The sequence below is a fragment of the Heterocephalus glaber genome, unplaced genomic scaffold, assembly GCF_053883595.1.
Source record: "Heterocephalus glaber isolate CG9 unplaced genomic scaffold, H.glaber_assembly_v1.0 deba00001861, whole genome shotgun sequence".
NCBI classification, from domain to species: domain Eukaryota; kingdom Metazoa; phylum Chordata; class Mammalia; order Rodentia; family Bathyergidae; genus Heterocephalus; species Heterocephalus glaber.
The window spans coordinates 207,491-231,689 of NW_028258501.1; the positions used below are offsets into that span (position 1 = coordinate 207,491).

The following is a 24,199-nucleotide window of genomic DNA, read 5'->3' on the forward strand; positions in this document are numbered from 1 at the left end:
GAGAGGTGGCTGGCAAGAGACTGCCTTCCCCACCGAGGCCTCCAGCACTCCCTCCAGGTCACGGGCCCAAGGCAGGCTCCTACTTCTCCCGGAGCCTCGGGTCAGTACCCTCTGAATGCCCCATGCACACACCCTTCTCTTCCCAGCGCCCTGTATCTATCAGTCCACTCTGTTGCCACTTCACAGGGGCCCTGGGTGAGCCCCCAGCAGGTAAGGGCTGGAGTGAGCTTCACACCTGGGCAGGTGCCAGCCCTGCAGACCCAGCCCCCTCCCTGCTGTCCTGGGCAAACTCAGCTCATGAACCCCAAGGCCCAGCTCATCCATTTCTTGGGCCTCAGGGTGACAGTAAGGGGCCAGCCAGGCAGGTGGCCGGTGGCTCAGGGTGTACAGTCCCAGCCCCTCACCCCTCAGAGCAGCCGAGCAGTGCTGTCTCCCCACCCATGCATCCACAGGGATGGGTCACAGTGGGGTGACCCAGGGGGCTCTGCTCAAGCCTGACACGGCTCTCTGACCCCCCCACAAGGCTCTGGCCAGTGAGTCAGCTGGTGAGAAACTGGTGATATTTATTGAGAAATGGGGAAGGGGAACCCTGGAAGAACACGTTGCTGGGGTCTACGGGCAGTCGAGACAGGGCAGGCCAGCAGCCTGGCAGGTGCACGGGCCCGGGGCTCCCCACTGGGCAGGGCCAGGCAGAGGTGCAGCAAGGCCCCAGTCTGTGCCAGCTACCGGCCTGAGCTGGGCCAGGCAGGTGAGCAAGTGAACAAGCAGGTGCTCAGGCCTCAATACTCGGGCCATCAGGTGGCGCGTACATGGGCTCGATATGTGCCCAGCTGCGGGCCTGCTCGTCAGCCCAGGCAAGCAGCTCGGCAGCACGGTGCAGGAAGATGAGCAGCAGCGTGTGCACGTCACCCTCGGCAGAGTGCGCCGCACTGGGTTCAGCCTGGAAGTAGCGATGGAATAGGCTGCCCAGGCTGTAGCCCTTGCGGCCCTGAGCCCGGGTACCGTGGCTGTGGGCACGGTCCAGGCCCCGCAGTGCCAGCAGTGTGTCCAGGCAGACAGTGTCCTGGGGCAGGTGGGCACCCAGGCGCTGCAGCTCCGTGCACAGCAGAGGGAAGTCATAATCAAAGCCATTGTGGGCCACGAGGCAGATGGGGCCCTCCTGACGGCTCAGGAAGGCCTGCAGCGTCCGCACCACTGCACCGTTGAAGCCCGCCTTCCGGCACCGCGCCAGGCCCTCACTGCTCAGGCCGGTGATCTCGCTGGCCTTAGCGGTGAAGGGGCGCTGCGGGCTCATGCACAGTGTGAGCTTGTCCAGGACGCGGGGGAGCACAGGGGCCCCGGACTCATCTCGCTCCGGGTTCTCCAGGGAGGAGCGGTCCACAGCAAAGAGGGAGATCTCGGCGATCTCAGGGTCCATGTTGGGGAGCCCAGTGGCTTCCAGGTCCAGGAAGACAAAGGTCTCAGCCCGGGGCGGCTTGGACATGGCGATCTTCTCACAGAGGTGACAAGGCCTGAAACTGCCAAAGCCAGCAGGAGGAAGCTAAAGAGACACGGACACCACCCCCCACCCCACTCCGTGCAGCCTTTGCCTCTAGCAGTGGCTTCATCTAGGGGTCTCCAAAGCACTGGGACCAGGGACCAGGGCCTGTCACTGTCCCTTCTGTCCCGGATGGAGTCTCCTAGGGACCCACTGCCCCCTTTCTGTCCCTCAACCCCACTCTCGCCACATAGCAAGGAGCAAAAGGCAGGCCCGCCGTGCCCAGAGCCCTCTGCCTTGCGCTGCCGGGCCCGTGCTTGGCACAAGCCCCAGCAGAGTTCTGGGGAGGCAGGCAGCCCACCAGCGGCACTGAAGCTGGGAGGCCCAGGGACAGTGCCCCAAGCCTCTGCCCCTGGGTGGGCTACAGGAAGCCTGCAGTGGGCCAGCCTTCCTGGCAGTGAAGTGCTGCCCTAGCCGGCCTCTGCCTGCCTCGGGAGCCTGGTGGCCGTTCTCACCAACCCCACCGCGCTGCCTTACCTGGGGCAGGTGCTGGCTGGCGTCCTGGGCTGCTGGCTGCTGGCACCTGTCTCCACATGGGCTGCTCCAGGCAGCCTTTAATCAGCGGCTGCGGCCCTCCCCCGGTGCGTGTTGGGCAACCAGGAGGCCCGAGGCCGCAGGACCTGCGCAGCCGGCTTGTTCGCACCACCTTGCCAGTGCACAGCCACGGGATACACGCCCATGTTTACACATCAGAGCAGACTCCGCACATGCCCACGCACACGAACACGCACACACAGGGCTGCCTGCCAATGAGCGATGCCCCCACCTTGGGCAGGAGGAATGCGTCCTCACAAGCATGAGGAAGCCGAGGAAGCCAGGCAGGCGAAGGCTATACCCTCCACCTAGCACTGCCTTCTGCTGATGGGGACCCGGCTGCAGCTGCCAGGCCTGGCAGACCCAGGCTCCATGCTGGGATATCACTGAAGGCAAAAGGTGCCCTACTTGAGGCCCTGGCTTCCCCTTGAAGTGAGAGAGGCGCTGCCAACCCATATCCGCCTACGAAGGGGAAGGGGTACTCTCTAAGGACAGCCTGGTAGGGATGCTGCCCAGCTGTGGGCCCATCTGCCCCCAGAAGGGGGATGGATCTGCTTCAGGCATGTGGTGACCCGAGATGTCTGAGAGGCACTTCGCAGAGGCTGTGGTAAAGACGAGAGCACTGGCAGGTGCGGGCACAAGGGGACAGGCCAGCTGGGAGGCCTGGGAGCCCAGGAACAAGGATGACACTCTTGGGCCTCCACTGCCCACCTGGCTCCAGGTGAAGGGCACCATCAAGATGGAGGGTGGCTACAAGACCATCCCCGGTTCAGAAGGCATGTGGCACCCAAGGACCTCATTCTGGAGCACGAGGTAGCAGCACTTGACAGTGGGGGCACGGGGCGGCCCTCGTGGGCCTGTCTTGTAGTTGGCTCACCTGGAAGTGGTGACTGGGCCAGAGGAGCCCTCCTGGCCTTGAATGTCCATAAGGGACTTGGGGGAGCAAGGAAGGGCGAGTCCCTGCCAGTCCTGCCCGTTCCCAGGCTCCACAGGAGGGAGGTGGCGGTGACAGGTGCAATGCTCAGGAAGATACTGGCTCACCCAGGAAGCCCAGGGAGCAGCTTCTGGGACAACCAGTCAGGCCACATCAAGAATTCCCCAGCGGATGCTGAGCACCTGGGCAGGCAGGAGGAGACAGGCCAGCTCCCGGGCACAGGGCTGAGAGGAGTGTGCCCTGGGACCCTGAGCTGTAGGGCCAAGGAGGGGCACCTGAGGGTGCAGCAAGACCGGGGCGGGGGCATGCCAAGCATCACAGGACAGCAGCGGGAAGGAGTGGGAGCAACAGGCAGAGGGGACAGAAAGGAGGCGGTGCAGCTCAGACCGCAGGAGAGAAGGGTGACATAGAGTGGCAGGGGCAAAGACCAAGCGAGAGGCAACATACTGGGGGAGCCTGAGGTTTTCTGTCCCTCCCACCCTTCCCACCCCCCGGGAGCTGAAGGCTGCAGCCCTACACTATCCCTCGCCCTCATGCAGGCTGTCGATGAAGACCTGGTATTTCTGTGTTAGTTCTTCTATTTTGGTGGCTGCAAAAGAAAGAAAAACACAAAAGCCAAGTGAAGTGAGACCTTCCAGGCCAGGAAAGGCGGGACATCATGCCGGGGCCCCTCAGGGATGGCAGGGAAGGCCCAACCTGGCCCTCGAGGAGCTCAGAGCCCAAGGGCCCAATGTCCACTGTGACCCACAGAGAGCTGCCAAGAGGGCCTCTGTGCATCCCAGGCTGTGTCACACGGACATCAAGGCCCAGGCCAGGCCATGTGTCCCCACCACTCCCTCCTGCCACTGCAGGAGCTGGAGGCTGCCCTGATTTTGATGGTGGCTTCTATTTGAATCACATGGGAACATCCTCAATGTCACGGGACAGTCCTGAGGCAACTCCTGTGGCCCAGCTTCCCAGGTGCACATGGTGCGCGCGGTACAGGTGCCCTACCTTCCATCACACCTATTTCTTCTGCTCCCCTCCCTCCTCCAGCCCCGGGCTCAGCTATGCTGCTTTTCACTGGCGAGGATATTAACACTGACCCGAGCTGCAGTGATGGCCCCAAGTCGTCAACCTCTGCCCACCCCAGAGGTGGCTCTGGAGCTCAGGACTCATGGGGTGTGCCCCAGAGTGAAGCCTGAGTGGGTGGACCTTGAACTGTGCCCTGGGACCACCCCACACGTCATCAGTGCCACCAGAGGTGTCCAGGGAGTAGACATCTCTCGATGGACGGTGCTTCCCCTTTATCACATCCGAGGTGCTCCCAGCTCCACAGGGGCCCTAGGCTCCTCGACCCCAGGCCATCCAGCTTTAGCCCTCCAGGTGCTGCCACCAGGCCAGTGCCACTCCCGAGGCCGAGTATGGCTTCCTCTTGCCAAGCTTCAGGCTGGCGCCCTGGCCCTGGCACCGCAGGTGGCAGCAGGCTGGGTCCGGGGCAGTATCCTTCAGGTTCGGATGCATTCTGGACTTGGAAGGCGGGGCCTGGCCCATTCAGCTCTGTTGGGCCAACGCTTCCCTTCCTCCCACCCGTGGGACTGTCTCCTCCCTCTGTTCTGAGAGACCGGCGGCAGCATTTTGCTTTCCTGGGCTTTCCCAGCTGTCTAGGAGTGGGCTCACGGGGTGTGTCTCCATGTTCCCGGGGTCACGCGTCCAGGTCTTCTCTCCCCCAGGTGGCAAGGGGAGCCTCTCCGAGAGGGGTTTGGAGGACAGGTGGCGTGGAGGCCAGGGCACAGAGTTAGCCCGCACAGTTTAGGGTTTGGATCCTCTGAGGCCAGGAAGACATTCGTATGCATCATTTTCTTCACAAAAAAGCAGGCGAGGGTTCCCTCCCAGAACACCTGCCAGGCCCTGTTCCCCACAGCAGACCAGCCCTCGACGCTCCCACCTTCCACTCCTGTCTACCTTACAGCAGCCGCCTACGCACAAGGAAAGGGAGGAAAACCCTAAGTTCCTCCGAAGTCAATCTGGGAAGCAGCCTACGCGTCCACTGACAGACAAAGAGATAAAGAAACTGCGATGCCTTTCTGGGGCCCAGGAATTTAGCTCAGTGGTTCTGTCGCCTGCCTCGCAAGCACAAGGTCCTGAGTTCGATCCCCGGTACCAAAAAAAGAAAGAAACTGCAGTCATACGCTCCACCACAAAGAAGGACATATTTGTATCATGGGTGCACCTTGAGACCTCAATGTTAAGTGGAAGAAATGAGACACTGAACCTTAAATATCACATGGTGTCTCTTAAATGAGAAACCCAAAGTATAAACCATCTAAAGAGCAAAATAAAAGACAGATGGTAGAAAACATGGAGGTAGATCTTTTGCAAAAGGGAAGGGGACTGAAGGATGAAGGGGAAGGGACATAAAAAGAATGAAGACGTGTCCTGTACATGTGTCACTCCCCACGAGGAATGCAATCAGTGTACACTGAAAATACGACTAAGAAAAAAATTTTAAACTCTTCACAGGAATTCCAGTTGAAGAGCTCCTCTGGCTGGGTGTGGTGGCCCATGCCTGTAAACCCGGTGCTCAGGAGGCTGAGGCAGGAGGATTGCCTGGAGTTTGAGGCCAGCCTGGGCTACACAGCAAGACCCTGTCTCAGAAAACCAAAGGGGAAAAAGTGCCTCCTTTGGTAGGCCACCGCGGCAAAGCTTCCAGTGGAGGCCCACGATTGCTTCCCAGAGGTTGGAGCCATCTTCTCTGAGAGATATGCATGGGTCTCCTCGCCAACTTCTCACCAAACCCTAAAGGCCTAGGGAAGTGGGCTTGGCAAAGCACAGCCATGAACAGCTGCCTCCCAAGGGTCTGCACGGATCCTTTCCATGTCCTCTACCCCTCAGGAAAAAGCCAACTGCTCACCCTGACTGTGTGAGTCCCCTCCAAAATGCACCTGCTGTTCCCCTTGGTAGCGTCCCTTGAGCTAAAGAAACTCGTCTTTCCCACATTCCTTATCCGTTGGGCAAAATTTTTTTCCACCACCTCTGTCACACGCCCTCCAAGGCAAACCTCTCCCCTGTGCCGGTGCCACCTGCACCCTCCCCCGCTCTCACAGGACAGACAGGGCTGCTTTGTCCTCTAAATGCGCCCACACGCCTGTGGGGCTTGGGACCCACGGGACCTAGGAATCTCACTGACACGTAGGAGGGCTCCAAGACGGCCTTCAGCATGGATTTTAAGTCAGGGCAACAGGGTGAAGGACGCTCCACATATGGTGACACCATCATCACAGTATACAGAACCAACTGGAAAGGTGCTACTTCCAATCCTTCATTTGAATCTGGGATGGTTCACAGGACCAATCAGAAGATGCTCTTTTTAATCCTTCCTTTGCATGTGAGCACAATCAAAGACACTGCTCCTGACCCTTCATTTACATATGCCAGGAAGCCAAGGTTTTCGACAGGACAGTTTGTATCAGGCGATGCCAAGTGAGTCGTTAATAGAACAACTGTTCCAATACCTTATTTGCATGAGAGGGAGATGACCCAGCAACTTTGGATATAAATGACCGCTTTCCCTGGCGCTCACTCGGGGTTCTGTGAGCCTTTTTCCCTGCCCACTCTTGCTCTGTAAAGCTTGCCTCTTTCCACCTTCAATAAATGTACACCTCCACTGCCTTTTCTGTGTATCTTGTCCAATTCTTTGTTCAGGATACCAAGGACTTGGAAAGAAGCCACATGGACTCTCTATCCAGGAATAATTTGACCCCGGTCCCTTTTTCTGGGTATGCAGAGAGCCTAAGGATTTGTCTCAAAGCAAATCAGGAAGCTGCACTGACTAGAGCGCAGGGGGCTCAAGGGCAGGCAGGGCTATCCCCAGAAAAGGTGCCTGTCTGAAAAGCCGGACCTGCTGCCAGCCCAACTGTGTGCTGGCCACCGTGACTTGAAACATGTTAAGAATATTAATGGTCATTATTATGATAACACGGGGTGGTTGATATACAGTTGATTCCCATCAATTACAGAGGATTCTGCTGCCGTCCCATCAGCAAGGCTCAGACTGCTGAGGCTGGTCTGCATGTGCCGAGCCATGTGAAAGCTGGCTGCCAAGGGACTTTGTCCAAAGACAGCCTCCCAAGGGAGGGGGCGCCAAGGCCCCACCACCTAGGCCACTACCCGGTGATGTGCTGGTGGAAAGCAGTTACAAGCAGGTGCTTTAGCTCCTTCTGCTTGAGGCAGTGGATAACAGTGTGACAAACAAGAGATTACCAAAAGGCTGAGGAGGCAACTATGAGGAAGGAGTGAGTTAGTCCCTAGCAAGTGAGAAGGCCACGTGCAAGACCCAGGAAGGCTCTGGGCTCTCACCTCTGGCTAACCTAGAAACTCTGAGCCAGCAAGTCAAGTAGAAGGAAGAGTTGGCAATTGCCTGGTTGAGTGTTGATGAGAAACAAGAATCGAAAAAGTCCAGAGAGCACCAATGAGATAAACTCAAAGATTCATTATAAGCAAACTGTCATAAGCCAGAGACCAACAGAAATATGAAAACAAGAAAGTGAAAACACTCATCCCATATAAGAATCCTCAGTAAGATTAAAAGCTAGTTCCATGGCAGAAGCTGTAAAAACCAAGTGAGAGTGGGATGACATATTAAAAGTACAAAAGAGGCCGGGGATTTAGCTCAGTGGTTTCGCCGCCTGCTGCACAAGCGCAAGGACCCAAGTTTGATCCCCGGTACCAAAAAAAAAAAAAAAATTAAAAGTACAAAAGAAAAGAACTGTTAACCAGGAATTCCATACCCAGCAAAACTATCCTTCAAAAAATAATGGCAAAATTAAGACATTCCCAGATTAACAAAAACCAAGAGAGTCTGTCACTGGTGGCCCTGCCCTGCAGAAAATACTAAAGGTGGTTCTCTAGGCTGAAATGAAAGAACACTAGATAATAATTCCAGTCCACAGGAAGAAATACAGAACCCCAATGAAGGTAACAATATAGGCAAATATAAAAGTGTGTATAAGTGTATTTTTGTGACTTTTCTACTCCTATTTTAAAGGCAATTGCATGAACCAATAATCATAAGTCTGTTTTAATGGGAATACAATTTATAAAGTTGTAATATGTAAAAAAGAATACTACAAAAAAGGAGAGAAGGAAAGAAGTTTTATTAGAGCAAAGCTTTTGTATACTATTGAAATTAACTGGGCACTAGGTTGTTCTAAGATGCTAGCTGTAATCCTGAAAGCAACTACTAAGAAAATAAACGATAAGGAAATTAACCACTTAACAGTTTACACCAAGTGTCACTCAGGCAGTGTGTTTGTCTCTATACTGACTATCCTGAGCGTCACTCGGGCACATGTCATTTCAACCAGTCAATTCCTATACTGAATAAATTTGATAAACTTGTCACTTTTATATTTCCCGTTATATTATCTTATAAAAATTAACCAAAAAATGCAATTTTTGGTCATCCTATATGTACACAATTGGACTGGTAAATGGTTAAAATGGTATACTAGAAAATAGCTATGTAATACTAAAGAAGCAATAGAGGAAGAGAGGATTAAATAAGAGTTAAGAATTACAGAAAACAAAGAACAAAATGGCAGATGTAAATTCTACCTCATCAGTAACTACATTAAATGTAAAATAATTTAAAACCCCTATCAAAAGGTACAGATTGGCAGAATGGATAAAACAGGCTAGCAGTCGTTCAGGAAGTTAAGCATGAAGTCACTATATGAGCCAGCAATTCTCCTAGGTGTAGACTTGAGAAGTGAAAACATTCACACACAGACTCACATGCAGTGCTCACAGCAGCATTACTCGGGACAGACATAAACAACCCACATGCCTATCAATCAAGGGGTGATAATCAATGTACTGTCAACCACACGATGGAGCTTATTCAGCCATGAAGTGGAATGCACCGTGTGAATGAACCTTGAAAGCGGTATGCTCAATAAGAGAGGCCAGATGCAGGTGGCCACATTATTTCATGTGTCTATTCATAGGGTGACCAGAAGAGGTTGGGGCTGGAGGAGCAGCAAGTGACTGCTAATCGTATGGGATTTCCTTTCGGGTGATAAAAAATATCATGGACTTGGGAGTGATGGTTGTACAATTCTGCAAATAGCCTAAAAAATTGGATTGCACACTTTTAAAAGGGTGAATTTATGTTATGTGAATTATAACTCAGTAAAAATATCACTAAAAATGGGGCTGGGCGGCTGGGGATTTAGCTCAGTGGTTCCACTGCCTGCCTCACAAGCACAAGGACCCAAGTTCGATCCCCAGTACCAAAAAATAAAAATAAAAATAAATAAAAATAGGGCTGGGGTGAGGCTCTGTGGTAGAGCAATTGCCTAGTGTGTGAAGGCCCTGGGCTGTATCTCCAACACAAGAGAGACAGAGACAGGGACAGAGATGTGAAGAACAAGCTAAAGAAACTATCTTTACCTTCTTTCTTTGACCTTATTTTGCCGTTTATTTTCTACTCTTCTAAAATACAGTGAAAGTGCGAGGATAGGGAAACAGAGAGAAACAGAATAGAGAACCCAGAGACCCACGTATGTATGCATACTTAACTTCAAGAGCTGACGGGATTTTAAACCGACGAGGCAAAGAATAGATTCCCATTAAATGGTGCTAGGGCACGGTATCTGTACAGGATAAGCTGAAGTTGGATCCCCATACCACATCATACACAAAAATCAACTCTGGAAAGATTACTAACCCAGCCACAGACAGTAATGCTCTAAAGGATTTGGAACATTGTATCACTGGAGTAGGAAAGTCTACATTTTAATTAAAATCTACTAGCTGTGCATTGCTAGCACATGCCTATAATCCCAGCACTCAGGAGGCTGAGGCAGGAGGATCACCAAGAGTTTGATGTCAGTCAGCCTGGGCTACATAGTGAGTTCAAGGCCAGTCTGAACTACATAGCGAGACCCTGTCTCAAAAAAAAATTTTTTTTAATAAATTAAAATCTCCTAGATATACAATGGAGTACTACTCTGCCATAAAGAAGGATGAGCTTCAGACATTTACAGCTAAATAGATGGAACTTGAGACCATACTCTTAAGTGAAGTAAATCAGACACCCCTATTTAAATACCACATTGTTTCTCTGGTGGGAGAAACCTAAAGTGGAAATAAGGACTGAGACGTATAATGGATGCTGGGCAATGGGAAGGGGAACAAGGTGGAGGGACGGAGAAAAGAAGGGACAAGAAAAACTGCGAAAATAGAAGGACAAAATGGAAACAAAGCTCTTGTACATAGGGAGGGGAGGGGGCTTGAGGGGGGAATGGGATAAAATAAAATAAAATTTATCAAAAAAATCTACTATAGGCCAGGGATTTAGCTCAGAGGTTTCGCCCCCTGCTGCACAAGCGCAAGGACCCGAGTTCGATCCCTGATACCAAAAAAGTCTACTATATATGAAAACACCACATAAAAGGTCTTCAGGGATACCAGGGAAATATGAGCACCTCAGGGTTGTATACCCATGAGATAAGATGAGTAAGCCCAATAGAAAAACGAGAAAAACTCAAACAGGCAATCCATGAAAGAGAAAATTTCAATGGTCAGTAAGTGTATGAAAAGCTACAACCCCGTTAGAAATTAGAGAAATGCCAAAGATGGAATGAAATACCTTTTATGCCTACCCAATAGGCACCAATTAGAAAGAGGCCACAGCCAGGGTCACTGAGGGTGTGGCACCACGGCTGCCTGCTATCCTGCACAGCCAGGTGACAACACAGCAGGAGCAAGTGCTTCTACTCCCAGGAAGAACCCTAGAGAAGCTGGCCGCGCATGCACCAGGGCCTCGGCCAGCACGCTCACACAGCGGTCCCCGCAGACCACCCGCACATCCGGGCAGAGCAGCACAGAAAGCCAGCACCGCGCAGGCCAGTGGCAGAACACGACGGGCAGGAGGCGACACACAACAGCCAGCCCATCACCTGGTTCCACACTCCTTCACTTACATTCCTCTGCCCATTGCCACAGTCGGGCTGCGTAGTGCCAAAGACGCCGCCGCATGGCCCTCCGGGCTAAAATACTTACTGCCTAATCCTTGGCTTAAAAAGCTGGCTGACCTGTGCCACGTGGCAATGGAATGAGCGAATTACAAACAGTGCACAGAAACAATGACTGTCAGGTAGGACAGCAGAGCCCCAGGGCAGGAACAGTAGCCGTGTTCCGTTCCCCGCCTGGGTTGTGGTGACCCAAATAACCACTTTGAAATCACCTGATTGGGAATAAAGGGGTTTGACACAGCACCAGGCAAAGATCCAAACCAACTGGTCCGCAGAGCCCTGCCAGTTGATGCTCTCTTAAAATGCTGTTTTTCTTCTTCAAAAAGAACAAACTTTTAAAATGTACATTTCCAGAATTATAGAAGACGGGAAAATAAGCTGAATTAAAATTAAGTTCAGAGACAATTTTGCTTCAATCCAATAGCAGAAATGAAAGGCTCAAACCCTGTGCCAAGTAAGATGGCAATCGTGTGGCCGAATTACCTGGCCTCGCTAACATGGCGGGGGGACACATGCCAAGGTAGGGTTCTAAAATGAGGAAAGCACACTACGTCTAAACATGTTCACTGTGACCTTTTGTCAAAGATGGATAAGCAAGAGCAAAACAGCCTCAGCCACACATGCTCACTGCCGAATATCCACAGACCAGAGAGAGAAGGCTAAAGAAATAAACCCAGTCACCTCTGATTCCAGCACAGAGAAAATCAAAGTCCATACGCTGGCTCATGTCCTTCAGGGATTTCATCCACTTATTTGTTCCTTTAGAAAGGTGAGGTCATACTGCTATTTTGTTTCTCAACCTGTAGTTTTCCTTTAACATTTTACAACATGTCATCGTAACCAATGCTTTAAACAGTGACCACTGTCCCACCACAGTAAACCATTACTTATTGAGCATTGCTAATGCAGGACTTAGGGTTGTTTCTACTTTTTCACTATTATAAGCCCTGCAATGGTATTATGCACGTCTTGGTCACTTTCCTGTCACTAGGACAAAACACCCAGCACCCACAACTTAAAGGAGAGATTTGGTTCACGGTTTCAATCCACAGTCGGCCGGCTCCGAGGCAGAAACATCACGGCAGAAGGGCATGGAGGAGGAGAGCTGCTTCCCCGAAGGCAGCCAGGAAGCAGAGAGAATGAGGGAGACAGGGACGGAAACACTCCCGTTAAATGCACACTCCCCGGGGCCCGCCAGCCAGACCCCTCCAGCAGCATGCTCAGCCCTGAACTCATCCAAGATCAATCCCCGGATGAGTACAGCACCCCATGAGCCAGTCACCTGCGTGAAGTCCCACCTCTGGACAGGGAGCCTTTGGGGAACATTACAGATCTAAACCATAACAATGTATAACAGCAAAAAACAGAACGACCTATAGATTCAGTAATGGAAACTCTAAAGCAAACTGCAGCAGATGCCTGAATGGAATCGTGCTTGACACTAGGGCCCTGGGAACGCTGATAATGAGCCCAAGGGAATGAACAAGATGGAAAAGCATATGTATGTTGGCCGGGGATTTAGCTCAACGGTGCCACCGCCTGCCTCAAAAGCGCAAGGTCCTGAGTTCGATCCCCAGTACCCCCCACAAAAAAAAAACATGTATGTTATGATTACACTTCGGAATAACACAGTGATAGGAAAAAGAGCAGGATTCAGACCACCATACCAACACCGACCACCTCTGGGCTGCGGGAGTGGGGGTCCCTTTTGTTCTCACTCTTGCACACCCCTGGGTCACTCTACCTTCCTACCAGGGATGTTTCGCTTTTGGAATCCACTGAAAGCATTTCTTCAGGAGAAGGAAAACAGCAATTAGAAAAAGAATACCCGAGGGACCAGTCCCCCCGATGCTCCCCCAGGGCCAGTGAGGCATCGAAAGATGAGGCCATGCCTGACCCAGGCCCTCAGCCAAGCGGGTACTTCGCTTTGCAATGCCGGCCACCAGCTGCAACCACATACCTAGGCTCATTACAGAGCTGCTGCTGTCCCAACAGATCGGCTCCCTCTCCTGCCTCTGCACCACATCCATGGCCTCCGCAGAGGCATCCATGAGCTCCACGACTGCTTTCAACAGCTGGTGGGGAGCAAGGGCATGTGTGGCACTTACCTGCAGGTAGCACCTCCCGCTTCCCACCCGACCTCACAATGTGTGTGTGGCAGAGAACCACAGGCGAGGGACAGAACCCACCACTGCCAACACAACTCAAGGCTTCCTCATCCTGGACACTGGGGTTGCCACACTATCATATCTCCCTGGCTATCCTCAGCGCCCAGTGACACGGCAGCACTCTGTGCTGTCCCAGCCCAAGCCAAGCAAATGGTAAGGCAGAAAAACTGTGCAAAGAAAAAAATGCCTTTGCGCTAGGAATGAGGACCATGCCCTAACCGTCCCTGTTGTGTGAGTGTCACAGATAGGCTGGCCTGAGCTTGGGACATCCTGGAGCCTTTCTGGTAAAAAACCCAAAATAAATGTACAGAACCCTTGAGCCAATGTCAGGGTGTGCACATGGCAACGCAGTGATCATAACCAAACCCAGCCCGGCCTGAGGACCTGAAGCATAGAACAAAACAAGCAAACATTTACTTAGTCAGCTTAGCCTGTCTCATCCAGGCTGGCCCCCAGGCACAGACCCACATGTGTCTTCCTGTCTGGCACAGTGTTCAGTCACGAGCAAGACAGGGGGTGCCCTGCTGTGCTTGGGCATGATGCAAAAACAGAGCAAGGCCAATTTAGGGACAGGAGCTGGAAGCCGGGTCTGGAATGCATCCTGGGTCAAGTAGGACCCGAGAGAGGCAGGGTCTGGGATCTGCAGTCTGGGCTCAGCTCAGCTGACGCCCCACAGTGACCTCTTGGGGACGGCATCTACATCAGCTCTCTTCCCTGCTACCACCTAGGCACCTCCCTCCAAGCCACAAGATGTGTCTGCCGCAAGCCACCAAGGGCCCTGGGACTGAAGCTCAAGGCCTGGCCGTGCCACACTGGCTCGAGGAGCCCAGGCTCATTCCAGACCTCAAGTCCCTGGGGTCCCCAGGCAGGTGTGGGCTCTCGGCATGGTGGACAGGGCACAAAGGGAGAGGAGAGGACAGGAGGGTCCTTACTTGGCTGCAGGAAGTGAGAGTCTGGCACACGGCCTGGACGATGGGGCCACACGGGTGGAGGTCTGGGGCCGGGCGCTGGCAGCACTCCCCCAGCTCATTGTCGTAGGCCTGGATGAAGGCCAGGACCAGCTGGTGGAAGTCAGAGATGACCAGGTGCAGCTTCTGCTCCAGCATGCTGGTGTCAGCACCACCCACAGCCTCCCCAGCCTTGTGTTGCTCCAAGCTCTGCAAAGCCAATAGTGACAGTGATGGGCCACCCTGCCTGGCCAGCACACATCTTATACAGTGGACAGGCTCGGCAGAGACAGGAAAGAGGACAGGGCAGATCAGAAATGATCAGGATATGATATACAGTGTATACCAATTCCCCCCAAACGAAGGTAACTACTAATGTCTTGCAAATGTGTACTAATAAAACCTTTTAACTTTGAAAGATGATAAGAAGACTTAGCAGGCAGGCAGGATGCCAAACAGCGGCCTCCATAAGCAAGAGACCGAGAGCCAGCCAGCTGAGCCTCCGCCCTGCTGCCTGCTCATGCACACACAGGCCGCAGTCTCTGTCCCCTAAAGAGCCCTGCCAAGGGCTGTCGGGAGCACTGCCTGTGACACTGCACATGACACATGGTGCTTGGGGCTGACCCCCCTCCCAGGAGAGCCTCCTAGCTCCCATCACAGGAAACACCCACCTCATGTAGCCCACCAGGCAGGGACAGGGGTGGCCCTGCCCCAGGACTCAAGAGTGGGGCCTGGGCCTCGAGGCCCACAACCCCAGAAGCCAACGGCCTCACCTCAGCCCTGAGTGCCCACAGCCTGGCTGCACCATCCTGCAGCTGCCTGGCCAGTTCTGCCACCTTCTCCTTCTCTGACCGGGCCAAGGGGTCAGGCCTGCAGGGAAAGAAGGGGCACTTTGCAGCGTTCTGCTGCAAGCACCAGCCCTAACCCTAGTGGGCCCTCTTCAACACCTACCCTTGCCAGTCGTCACCCTGGTTCTCAAGGACAGGCTGCATGTCCAGGGGCCATGGGTCTGACTTGGGGCTCAGAAGCATCTCCAGGTGCACGCCCGAGAACAGCTCCTCCAGCATTCCCTCGTTCTTCTCGGCGTTGTCCTCAAAGTCCTCCTTCACACTGCAAACACAGGCCCGGGCCCACCATCACAGCCCGGACACTGGCCCGGCAAGCCTGGGGTCCCATGCGCAAGACCCTCGAGGTAAAGGAGAGCCAGCAGAAGAGCAGGGTACCGGAACCCCACTGCTCAGCATTTCTCTCAGCCTCTGCTCGCTTTGGCACCTCATTTGCGCTCCTCCAATGTGCCCGGGCTCTCTTCTCTGAAGCCCCCAGTGCTGACGGCTCGGGACCTTGGGCAATGATCTGGGACCTCAGGACCCCAGCCACCAGGTCACACAGGGTGGGGGGGGTGTCCTGTCTCAACTTGCACCTCTAGCTCCCAGACCAGCATGTGGCTGCTGCCACCAGAGAGGAACAGTGAAACCCCAGCTGGAGATGTGTCCCGACCCCCAGACCCCTACCAGATCCATATCTAGGACACAGAACAGCCAGTCCGGGGCATGGAGTGGGCTGGGACCTTTACCTGGGGTAACTGGAGCGTCCGACGACCAGGCTCTGCACGGCGTCGAGCATCTGGCCCATGAACTGCAGCTGCTTCCGGGCACTGGCACAGCCCTGGGCAGGGAAGGCCACACACATTTGCCCCCAGAGCCAACCAGATCCCCTGCCCAGACTGCCCCCAGCTCCCCATCCACACCCAGCAGCCTATCCCATTGGCTTGGGACTGTGGCCTTGAGGACTGCTGCCACCAGCACTCCCTGCTAGCCCCCACCTCGGGCAGGCACAGTGATGCCCAGGACCACACTGGAATCCGCACAGTTTAATGGGTGGGTGTGTGGCACACAGCAGGGGCTGCTAAGGCAGAACACAGCCCACAGGGACCTGACGGTGGCTGTTCCCCTAGTAGATCGCCCACCCCGCCAGCGCGCAGAAGCAACCCAGCTAGCATGACAGGCCCCTGGAGGTGGCCTGCTAAGCAGCAGTGGACCAGAGGCCTGGTCGGGAGGACCCCTGGCTTCCAAGCAGCCACTCCGGAAGCCTGACCCGGTCTCCTACTGATCACCTGCCCAAAGGTATGCAGGGTTCCCGTGGGGCACTGCCAGGCCACAAGTGCAGGGCAGTCCTTCCAGAAAGTCACTGGTTCCAGGACCCAACATAGCCTGAGGAGCCATGCCCACCCCAGGAAGCCTAGGGTGACCAGGGCATCGGAGGTCCAGTTCTGCCGGCTCTCAACTTCACCTCCCCATCGGCTCTGCCCGGACAAGGCTGCTCAGAAGAACGCAACAGGAGGGAGTCGCTCAGCTGACGCCACTGGCAACTCCCAAGAAGGCCCTGCGAGAGGCCATTGCTCCAAAAGTGGGCACCAAAGGCATAGGCGGCTCCTGGGCAGAAGGAGACTAGGGGACAGCGTGTCGCCTTGTCTGCAGGTGCTGAGTCCACCAGCTGTAGCTGCTGCCACTCCCCGCAGGCCCAGCTCCTGCCTATGTGACCAGGTCCACCTCCATGAGCTCAGCCTGCCCTTGGCTGATCCACCCCAGGGACACACTCCCAGGGAAGCCATGGGCTGGAAGGTGGGACACTGTCTAGGCGGGAGACAGCCCACACAGAACCACGACAGTGACTTTCCCTGGGACCTCACAGAGCTCTGACCAGGGGTCCCGGGCGGGGACACCCCTACCCACTGTCACCTCCACAGCGGAGAGGTGGGACCCAGCTATAGCCACAGTGCTGATGCATAGGGCAGCCCCAGCCTGTCCCCGTCTCCCTGTGAGCTCTCCAACACCATGGGCCACTCCACCCAGGTTCCTTCTGCATCGCCAGGCCCCAACCTCGACACGTTCCAAGGGTCCGCTCTGTGCACTGGGCTCCCAACACAGTGCCGGGCGTCTGCAGACTGCCTCCTGTCCATCTCCTCTCTGCTCCCCAGCGAGGGCACGCCAGCACCCACTGAGGCATCCACCTGTGCCAGGCCCCACCATGCCTTCCCCGGCCCCCCAACCCGCCCACCTCTTCCCCCAGCACTAGCACTTGAGCCAGCAGCTAGGCCTGCCTGGGTGCTGCGCAGCTGGCCAGCAGGGTTCCCAACAGCCACCCCTGCCAACGAAGGGTCACATGATCCACCCACCTGCTCTCCACCCTGACCTGACCACTCCCTCCGCTGTGCCACTTGCTGGCCTCCAGATGGTCTCTTTTCACCTGGCTGCATGGGGCGGTGGCGGTTAGGGCGGTGCACGCTTTAGAACATCCCTAGCCTCTGAGAAGCAGCCCCAGGCCCATCAGCAGTGGCTCCATTACCCCTCCCACAGGCTGCCAAGCACCGCGCCCCTTCCTACCTCTGTGGACTGGCCACCTCTGGACATCTCCTGCAGGAGGACCCCTACACTCTGTGACCTTTTCTGTTTGGTCACTTTCACTTCACCTGCCCACGCAGCCACACACACCTGTCATTTTCTCTGCAGTGCTGAAAATTACTTTAGCCGTTCACCAGTTGAGGGACATCTGGGTTATTTCCACTTTTTGGCTATTATGTTAAAACATCTATGGACATTTATGTATAAGTTTTGGTGTGCACATGTTTTCTTTTTCTTTTATTCTTTGTGGTACTGAGCACTGAACTCAGGGGTGCTGATCTATACCCCCAACCCCCTTTCTGTAAAATTTTGAAACAGGGTCTCACTAAGTTGCCCAGGCTGGGCTCCAACGTGTGATCCTCCTGCCTCAGCCTCCCAGGTGCAGGGATTATAGGTGTGCGCCACCATCCCCAGCTTAGTGTCTAAACTTAATAAAGTCCAACTGACTTATTTTTCCTTTTGTTGCTTTGCTTTTGGTGTCAAATGATGACTTTTTTTTTTTTTTCGGTACCGGGGATCAAAAATGATGACTTTTAAAATATCTTTATAAACTCCTGCATTTCAGTACATGTGAAAGGCTGCAGTCCTCGGCAGCCATTGTGTCCTTGGTATCCACGTGAGCCCCTCTTTGGCCACTAAGGGCTCCTCCCGCTAGTTGGCTCCAGAGTCCCTCAGATGTCACCCTAGATTTCAGATGGCTGCCTTGCTCCCTGCTGGGACAAAGTGTTCCTGGCCCAACTTGCACATTCCCTCCTCTGGCCTGATAACAACCAGGCACCCTTGCTCTAGGCAAGGGAATGTGTGTTTCTTCTGTTATGAGTCTCACACTGATACTCCCGACTAAAATCTGGGACAACACAGTCAGAGCAAACCTAACACTCTGATATCTGTATCTATCTCCTTCCCACAATGTTGCAGAGTGCAGAACACCACTGGGTTGACACGGGGACAGGCCATGAAGGAAGGCCATCAGGGCCTGTGGGAAATAGGTAGAAGTAGCTACTTGACAGGTACAAGGTCTCCTTTGCGGGGAGAGGCAGGAACTAGTTACAATCAGCGACTGCTCGGCACTGGGAACGTACTAAATGCCGCTGAATTGACATTAAAACGAGTTAAGCACAGAGTATGGTTTCTGCCTGGAGACAGGCGGTGGTGATGGCAACACAGTGTGAACGTGCTCAATGCCACTGGACCACGCTAAAATGGCAGAGATGGTCAATTTTACCTTCTGTACATATCATGATTTAAAAAATCAAAGAATGGAGCCTGATGGGAAACTTTTAAGAGTTGAAATGGTAAAATTTACATTACATGCATTTCACCAAAATAAAAAATATAAAAAGACTACAGAGTAAGGAAAGGGTCCAGCTGCAGGTGGGGCAGAGGAAAGACACATCCTTTTCTCCCACTGAAGCCCAACTCCCAGAACTGGACAGAAGGCCCAGGGCAAAGCGAGTGCCAACAGGCAGGCGGCCAGCATGCCAGAGCCCCTAGCACTCGCTCAGCCCAGCAGGACACTTGCCACACTTCTCCTTCCAGTTTTCCCTGAGCAAACTCAGCCCAGGCAAAAGCCCAGAAGGCAGCACTGCAGAACAGACAAAAAGCTCCAGGACAGGTTCTCTAGTTCAGTTCTGCTTCAGGGAATAGAGAGGAGAACCTGGAAGGCGCAGAGACAATGGGGGGAATCCCCTGGCCTGGCCTCTTCTCTGTTCACTCAGAGCCTTGGAGGGGGTGGGGGGCAGCAACAAAAGGAGCCAGGGAGAGAAAACCACAGGAGCCCAACTCCAATTCAGGGGAACCCCTTCTCCACATGGGGGCCTACGAAGCCAGGCCGTGAAGGTGCGTGGTGTATGGCTGGTGGACGGAACTACAAAGTGTCAAAGAGCTAGCGGAGAAAAAAGAGCTCAGGAAGGTAGCCCCAAGGATCTGCCTGTGACAGCCTGGTATCAGCCCCAGGACCACTTGGCCCAATCCAATTCTGGCACAAGCGCCCCAGTCAGTTACTAAGGCATGGAGAGGCCATGGCCCAGGTCCCAGGCTGACCATGGGTGGTACACACAGGTGGCCCAGAAGAAGCTGAACTCGCACATGGGAAGCACAGGCAGGCAAGGAGCACTGGACTTCGCTGCCGAAACCACAGCAGATTCAGTGGCCCCAGGAATACTTCAGCACCATGTTCCACGCAAGCCAGCCAGAAACAGCCAGTGTCCAGGAAGCAATCCCAAATTACTTGGCGCACGAAAAAAAAATCACGGAACAAGCAACTTGTATGGGAAGAGACATCAACAGATGCCAAGGACAAGATCACACAGATGTTGGAGTGATGTGACAAGGATTTCAGAGCAGCCTTCCAAAAAATGCTCAAATTCGCAACTATGAACACAGAACAAAAGATAAAATAGAAAAAAAAAATCAGCAGAGAAACAGAAAAGAAAGTAACAATCAGGTAGCAACTATACACTGGCTGGAGGGGGACTTGGGAGAAAAGATGTGTCAGTGTCTTGGATGGGTTGTAACAAATGTGCAGCCCGGGGGGCACAATCCCACAGGAAGGGAGGCACCCTTAATGGGAGGCAGGAAGTAAGTGGAAAATCTCAGTACTTGGGGTTCAAATTTGCTGGGAACCTAAACCTGCTCTGAAATTTGAGATTATTTGAAAGAACAAAACCCCTCACTGGATGGACCCCCCAGAGAAATGGGGTGCAGCCACATTGGAAGACGAGTTCAGTGACCCTTCAAAAGGTGACGCACAGCGCTGCTGCAGAGCTCAGCTTTGAGGCCTGGCCTGGCTACTGCGTGACTTCTAGTGAGCACTGTGAAATGGGTTAAGACTGCCAAGGGGGTGCGACGATGAGTGGTCCATAAAGTACCTACCATAGTGCTGGGCAAGTGTGATATCATCCAGGGAGGGCAGAACGCTCTCCATTCCTTTGGTCATCAAAAGCCAGAGCTGGGCCTCCTGCTCCACCACTGCCCTCCCTGCCAGCCCAAGGAATGGCCAAAGTCTGTCAATGTGGGAGATGCCTAGCTGGCCCTTCCCCAAGGCTACTTAGAGAAATGATCTGCCCAGGCGGCAGGAACTTCAAAGGCAGCAGGGCAGAAAACCCGCCATCCCCACACCAGCACCCCAGATTCTGGTCCAGGGCAGAAAGCATGCACAGCCCCTGTCAGGCTAGGCGAAGACCCTCTCTTACCTTAACCAGCTCCTGGTCATCAGGCGCACACAGCATCAGCTCATAACCTAGTTTCACCATCTCTGTCAGAGCACAAAGACCTTGTTACTCCAGACACCCACCCAAACAGAGAACCCTGGCCATGTGCAGAGTGCTGAGGGGCCAGGCTGGGCACGGAAGCGCTGGTGCACATGGAAGCAGGTGGGAGTCATGCCCCGGTGCCAGGGCTGCCTACTGCTGTGTGACCTGCATCCATCACTGCCCCTTTTCAGGCCTTGGTTTCCTTGCTGGAAAACCACAGGTCACCCACCATGCTCTGGCATACATGGGACTTCAACTCGGACTTCTGGTGGGGTGCCAGCCTCTCAGAGATCTTGTAAGGCCAAAGCAAATGGAACCACTGCTTTTGTTTTGTTTTGTTTTGTTTCTTTTTTGAGCACTTGAGATTGAATCCAGGGCCTTGGCACTGAGCTACATCCCCAGCCCTGCTTTTATTTTTTATTTTGAGATAGGATCTCGCTAAGTCACTCAGTTGCCAAGGCTGGCAACTTCCCATCCTCTTGTCTCAGCCTCCCAAGTACTTGGGATAACAGATGTACACCACTGTGCCTGACTCCTTTGTCTAATTTTCATTACCAGGTTCAAGATAGTTTCTATCAAGAAATGATTTAAGAGCTGGGGATTTAGCTCAGTGGTGCCGCCGCCTGCCCCACAAGCGCAAGGACCCGAGTTTGAACCCCGGTATCAAAAAAAAAGTTACAAGATGAACCCTGCGGAGAGCAGTCAGAGTTCTCCTAGGAATGCCACAGGTAGACGGCACATCCACACAGCAGAGAGACAGACCATGGTGACACCTGCAGGAATGGCTATTCCCACCCGCAGCACCACAGAGGACCTGCATACTCTCAGTGCTTAGGAGAGCTCCCCAACTTGTGGACCTGGGGAGACCCTGACTGGAAGCATCTAGGCACATGCGCAGCGGGTACCGCCACAGGAGAAAGCACCAACAGAAAGCGCACCCCAGCTTGGCAGGAATGCTGTGCCAGAGCTCAGGACTGCCCAGAACATGCCCAGGTCACATACTGCCACCAGGCCTACCTTGGATCTTTGCCTCCACCGGGGCCCCCTTCAGTGTGCTGAACTTGTCTTGCATGGAGGGACAGACCCTGCAGGGAAACAGCAAAGCTCGTGAGGCTGAGGGGTCCAGAGAGGCCCCCACCACAACCTAGAGGGGCTTACTGTGCAGGTGCTAAATGCCACCAAATGTCACTTTCAAATGGCTCACTTCATGTCAGGTGCCTTTCATCTCTGTCCATTACTTGGGAAAAATACTTCAGAAATGTGAATGCTGAAAAAATCCTTCTCCCAAGAAAAAAGAAAGCTGACTGCCCAGGAGGGGAAAGACCACTGTGATTTCTGGAAGCGCTCAGGCCTGAGGAACTGGTCCCTGGTGCCCCTCTGCTCCTGGCAGCCTTCAGACCTCAGGGATGCTCAGTTTGGGGCATGCTGTTCCCAAAGAGCAGACATCCGGTAGGGTGTCAGGAGCTCTCCCTTTGCCTCGTGTGTAGGCTTTGCTTCCTGCACACACATTCAGACAGGACACACTCTGCCAACCCAACCGGAAGCACTGGAAAACGGGGTCACGGCACAGGTGCTGACAACCACTGCCACAAGAGCCACCTGGTAGGTGGACTGGCCCTGCACGCCCCCAGCCAGCATCTCTAACTGAGCAGCTGCTCTTCTAGGCTGGCGGGGGGCTGCGGGTGTTACCGTGTACACATCCACTCCAGGATCTCCAAGCGGTACTTTGAGGGCATGCACAGCAGCTCATGAATCCTGTCTGGTTCTGTGATGTACAGACCCTCCAGCAAGGGACACTTCAGGTCCTAAGCGAAGAAAAGGAAAGTCCGAAGCTTAATTAGGAAGCCAGTCACTGCAGGCCGGCAATGCCACTCTGCCAGCGTGTGCCTGGGACCCCTGCCCATGCACACATTTCCTGCCAGCCAGCCGGAGCAGGGTGCCCGCCGCAGCATCCCTCTGGCTTTCCCTCCATCTTGCCAAGCTGAGAGGTCCCTCATCTTCACCCCACAGGCCCTGCAGCCTGCTGCCTCCCTGCCTTTAAGTGGAGCCCTCTGGGCTCTGGTGGCAGCAGCGCCTTCAGGAGATTCAGACCCGGTCTCTAGGTGAGCAGAAAGGGAAGGAGGGCCAGAGAGGCCACCGAGCCCGGGGGCAGCGGGGAAGAGGGAGGGCGTAAGGGGAAGGGGAGATGGCGGATGCCGCCTGCTGCAGGGCAAGAGGGAGCGGCCGGACCCAGGACAGTGGCCGTGTGGAGTCGCCGGCTTGGGCAGCGAGCCCGTGCGTGTCTCTGACAGGGCCCTGCTCGCACCCCAGCCCTCTGGGTGGCTCCCTCAGCCCACGGCACCTTCAGCTTCCCGAACACCTCCAAGGCCGCTTTGCACACACGGTTGTCACCCTCGTCTTCCCAGGAGTCGCCACCGGAGCCCAGAGCGAAGACAGCACTCACCTCGGCCATCTTTCCCGCTTGGGGCTGATCTTTCCCGCTTGGGGCTGAGCCCCGCCCAGCCCCGGTCCTCACTGGCCCACCTGCCAATCACGCGCCAGCTTCGCGCTCTCTCCTTCCCCCTTGCAGCCGCGCGGCCGGCGGGACTGGGCTACCAAGGCGGCCGCGGCCCACCCCCTGGCCCACTGTACCTTCCGATTGGACAGCGCCTGGGCCGGCGGCCTGCGCACGCGCCTCGGCCCCACCCAGAGGGCTGTCGGCCGCGGGAGGCGCGGGACTGGAGGCGGGGAAGCGGTCGCCACGGGGCGGGTTCTCCGTCACCCGCCGCGCTGGCGGTGCCCCTACCGGCGACCGGGGAGCAAGACGTCGAGAAGCGAGGCTCCTCCGGGAGGGGGCGCTCCTGCCTGACCCACCTCCCAGCGAGGAGAGTCTCTCCCTGGATCAGCTGCGCTTGGAAGGAACTTCAGTTGTGTAACGCGGGACCAGCTCCCTAACTCTCTGTGGCCCTGGGGACAGTGAGAGCCTCCCTGGACGGTGCTGGCAGGTGAAAAGCACCAGTAAATGTTCACTGCTGTCACGCTAGACCCTGTCCCCCACCCCTGCCCCCGTCCCAGCCCTGGCCGCCGATGGCCCTGTGGCTCCTGGTCTCCCCCAACTCCAAAGCCCCCAACCCTAGGCCCCGCTGACTGGACAAGGCAGGAAGGAGCTAGAAGAGGCCTGTCCCTGTCCCTCTGCCCACTACCTCCTAGAGGCGACGAGCAGCCATGGTCATCCAGTTGACAGAGCGCTCTGCTGGGACCTGGGAGGCGGGCGTGGGCAGGAGTCCGGGGCTAACAGGAAGGGACCTCGGCCAGGCCTCGGGGCCCTGACACAGGCCCAGCTGGAGGGGCAGGGCCCGGCTCCCCATTGAAAGGTTTGGAATTTCAGTCTCTATTGAGGTCATGGAGCCTCCAAAGTTGAGCTAAA

General features: G+C 54.8%; 2 protein-coding genes across 4 annotated transcripts; both read right to left on the bottom strand.

Moving 5' to 3' along the window:
- Positions 1-546: 546 nt before the first annotated feature.
- Positions 547-1,483, bottom strand: Trex2 (three prime repair exonuclease 2). Its single transcript, XM_087204116.1, has one exon. It carries the CDS (start codon positions 1,481-1,483, stop codon positions 773-775), a length of 711 nt encoding a protein of 236 aa, XP_087060242.1. The 3' UTR covers positions 547-772.
- On the bottom strand, positions 547-23,367 carry Haus7 (HAUS augmin like complex subunit 7). 3 transcript variants are annotated; one of them, XM_013069352.3, is made up of 11 exons: positions 23,237-23,367; positions 22,483-22,598; positions 21,811-21,878; positions 20,734-20,795; positions 15,712-15,803; positions 15,090-15,248; positions 14,912-15,008; positions 14,124-14,348; positions 12,984-13,098; positions 2,015-3,594; positions 547-1,517 (listed from the first exon to the last, which is right to left on the bottom strand). In XM_013069352.3, the coding sequence occupies exons 1-10, from the start codon at positions 23,243-23,245 to the stop codon at positions 3,524-3,526; spliced, it is 1,014 nt and encodes a 337-aa protein (XP_012924806.1). In that variant the 5' UTR covers positions 23,246-23,367; the 3' UTR covers positions 547-1,517; positions 2,015-3,523. The 3 variants fall into 3 exon arrangements, with proteins under 3 accessions (XP_012924806.1, XP_004874974.1, XP_012924807.1); XM_004874917.4 differs by having other exon boundaries at positions 23,135-23,367; XM_013069353.3 differs by lacking the exons at positions 22,483-22,598; positions 23,237-23,367 and adding an exon at positions 21,998-22,179.
- Between the last annotated feature and the right edge of the window lie 832 nt (positions 23,368-24,199).

What these genes read in the sequence shown, in the direction of transcription:
- Trex2 (XM_087204116.1), bottom strand. Translation starts at nt 1,483, where the DNA reads ATGTCCAAGCCGCCCCGGGCTGAGACCTTTGTCTTCCTGGACCTGGAA.
- Haus7 (XM_004874917.4), bottom strand. Translation starts at nt 23,245, where the DNA reads ATGGCCGAGGTGAGTGCTGTCTTCGCTCTGGGCTCCGGTGGCGACTCC. An exon ending in AGGTGTTCGGGAAGCTGAAG is followed by an intron (nt 22,599 to 23,134) that starts GTGCCGTGGGCT and finishes TTCTTCGCTTAG; the next exon opens with GACCTGAAGTGTCCCTTGCT. An exon ending in TGTGGGCACTCAGGGCTGAG is followed by an intron (nt 14,349 to 14,911) that starts GTGAGGCCGTTG and finishes TTGGCTTTGCAG; the next exon opens with AGCTTGGAGCAACACAAGGC.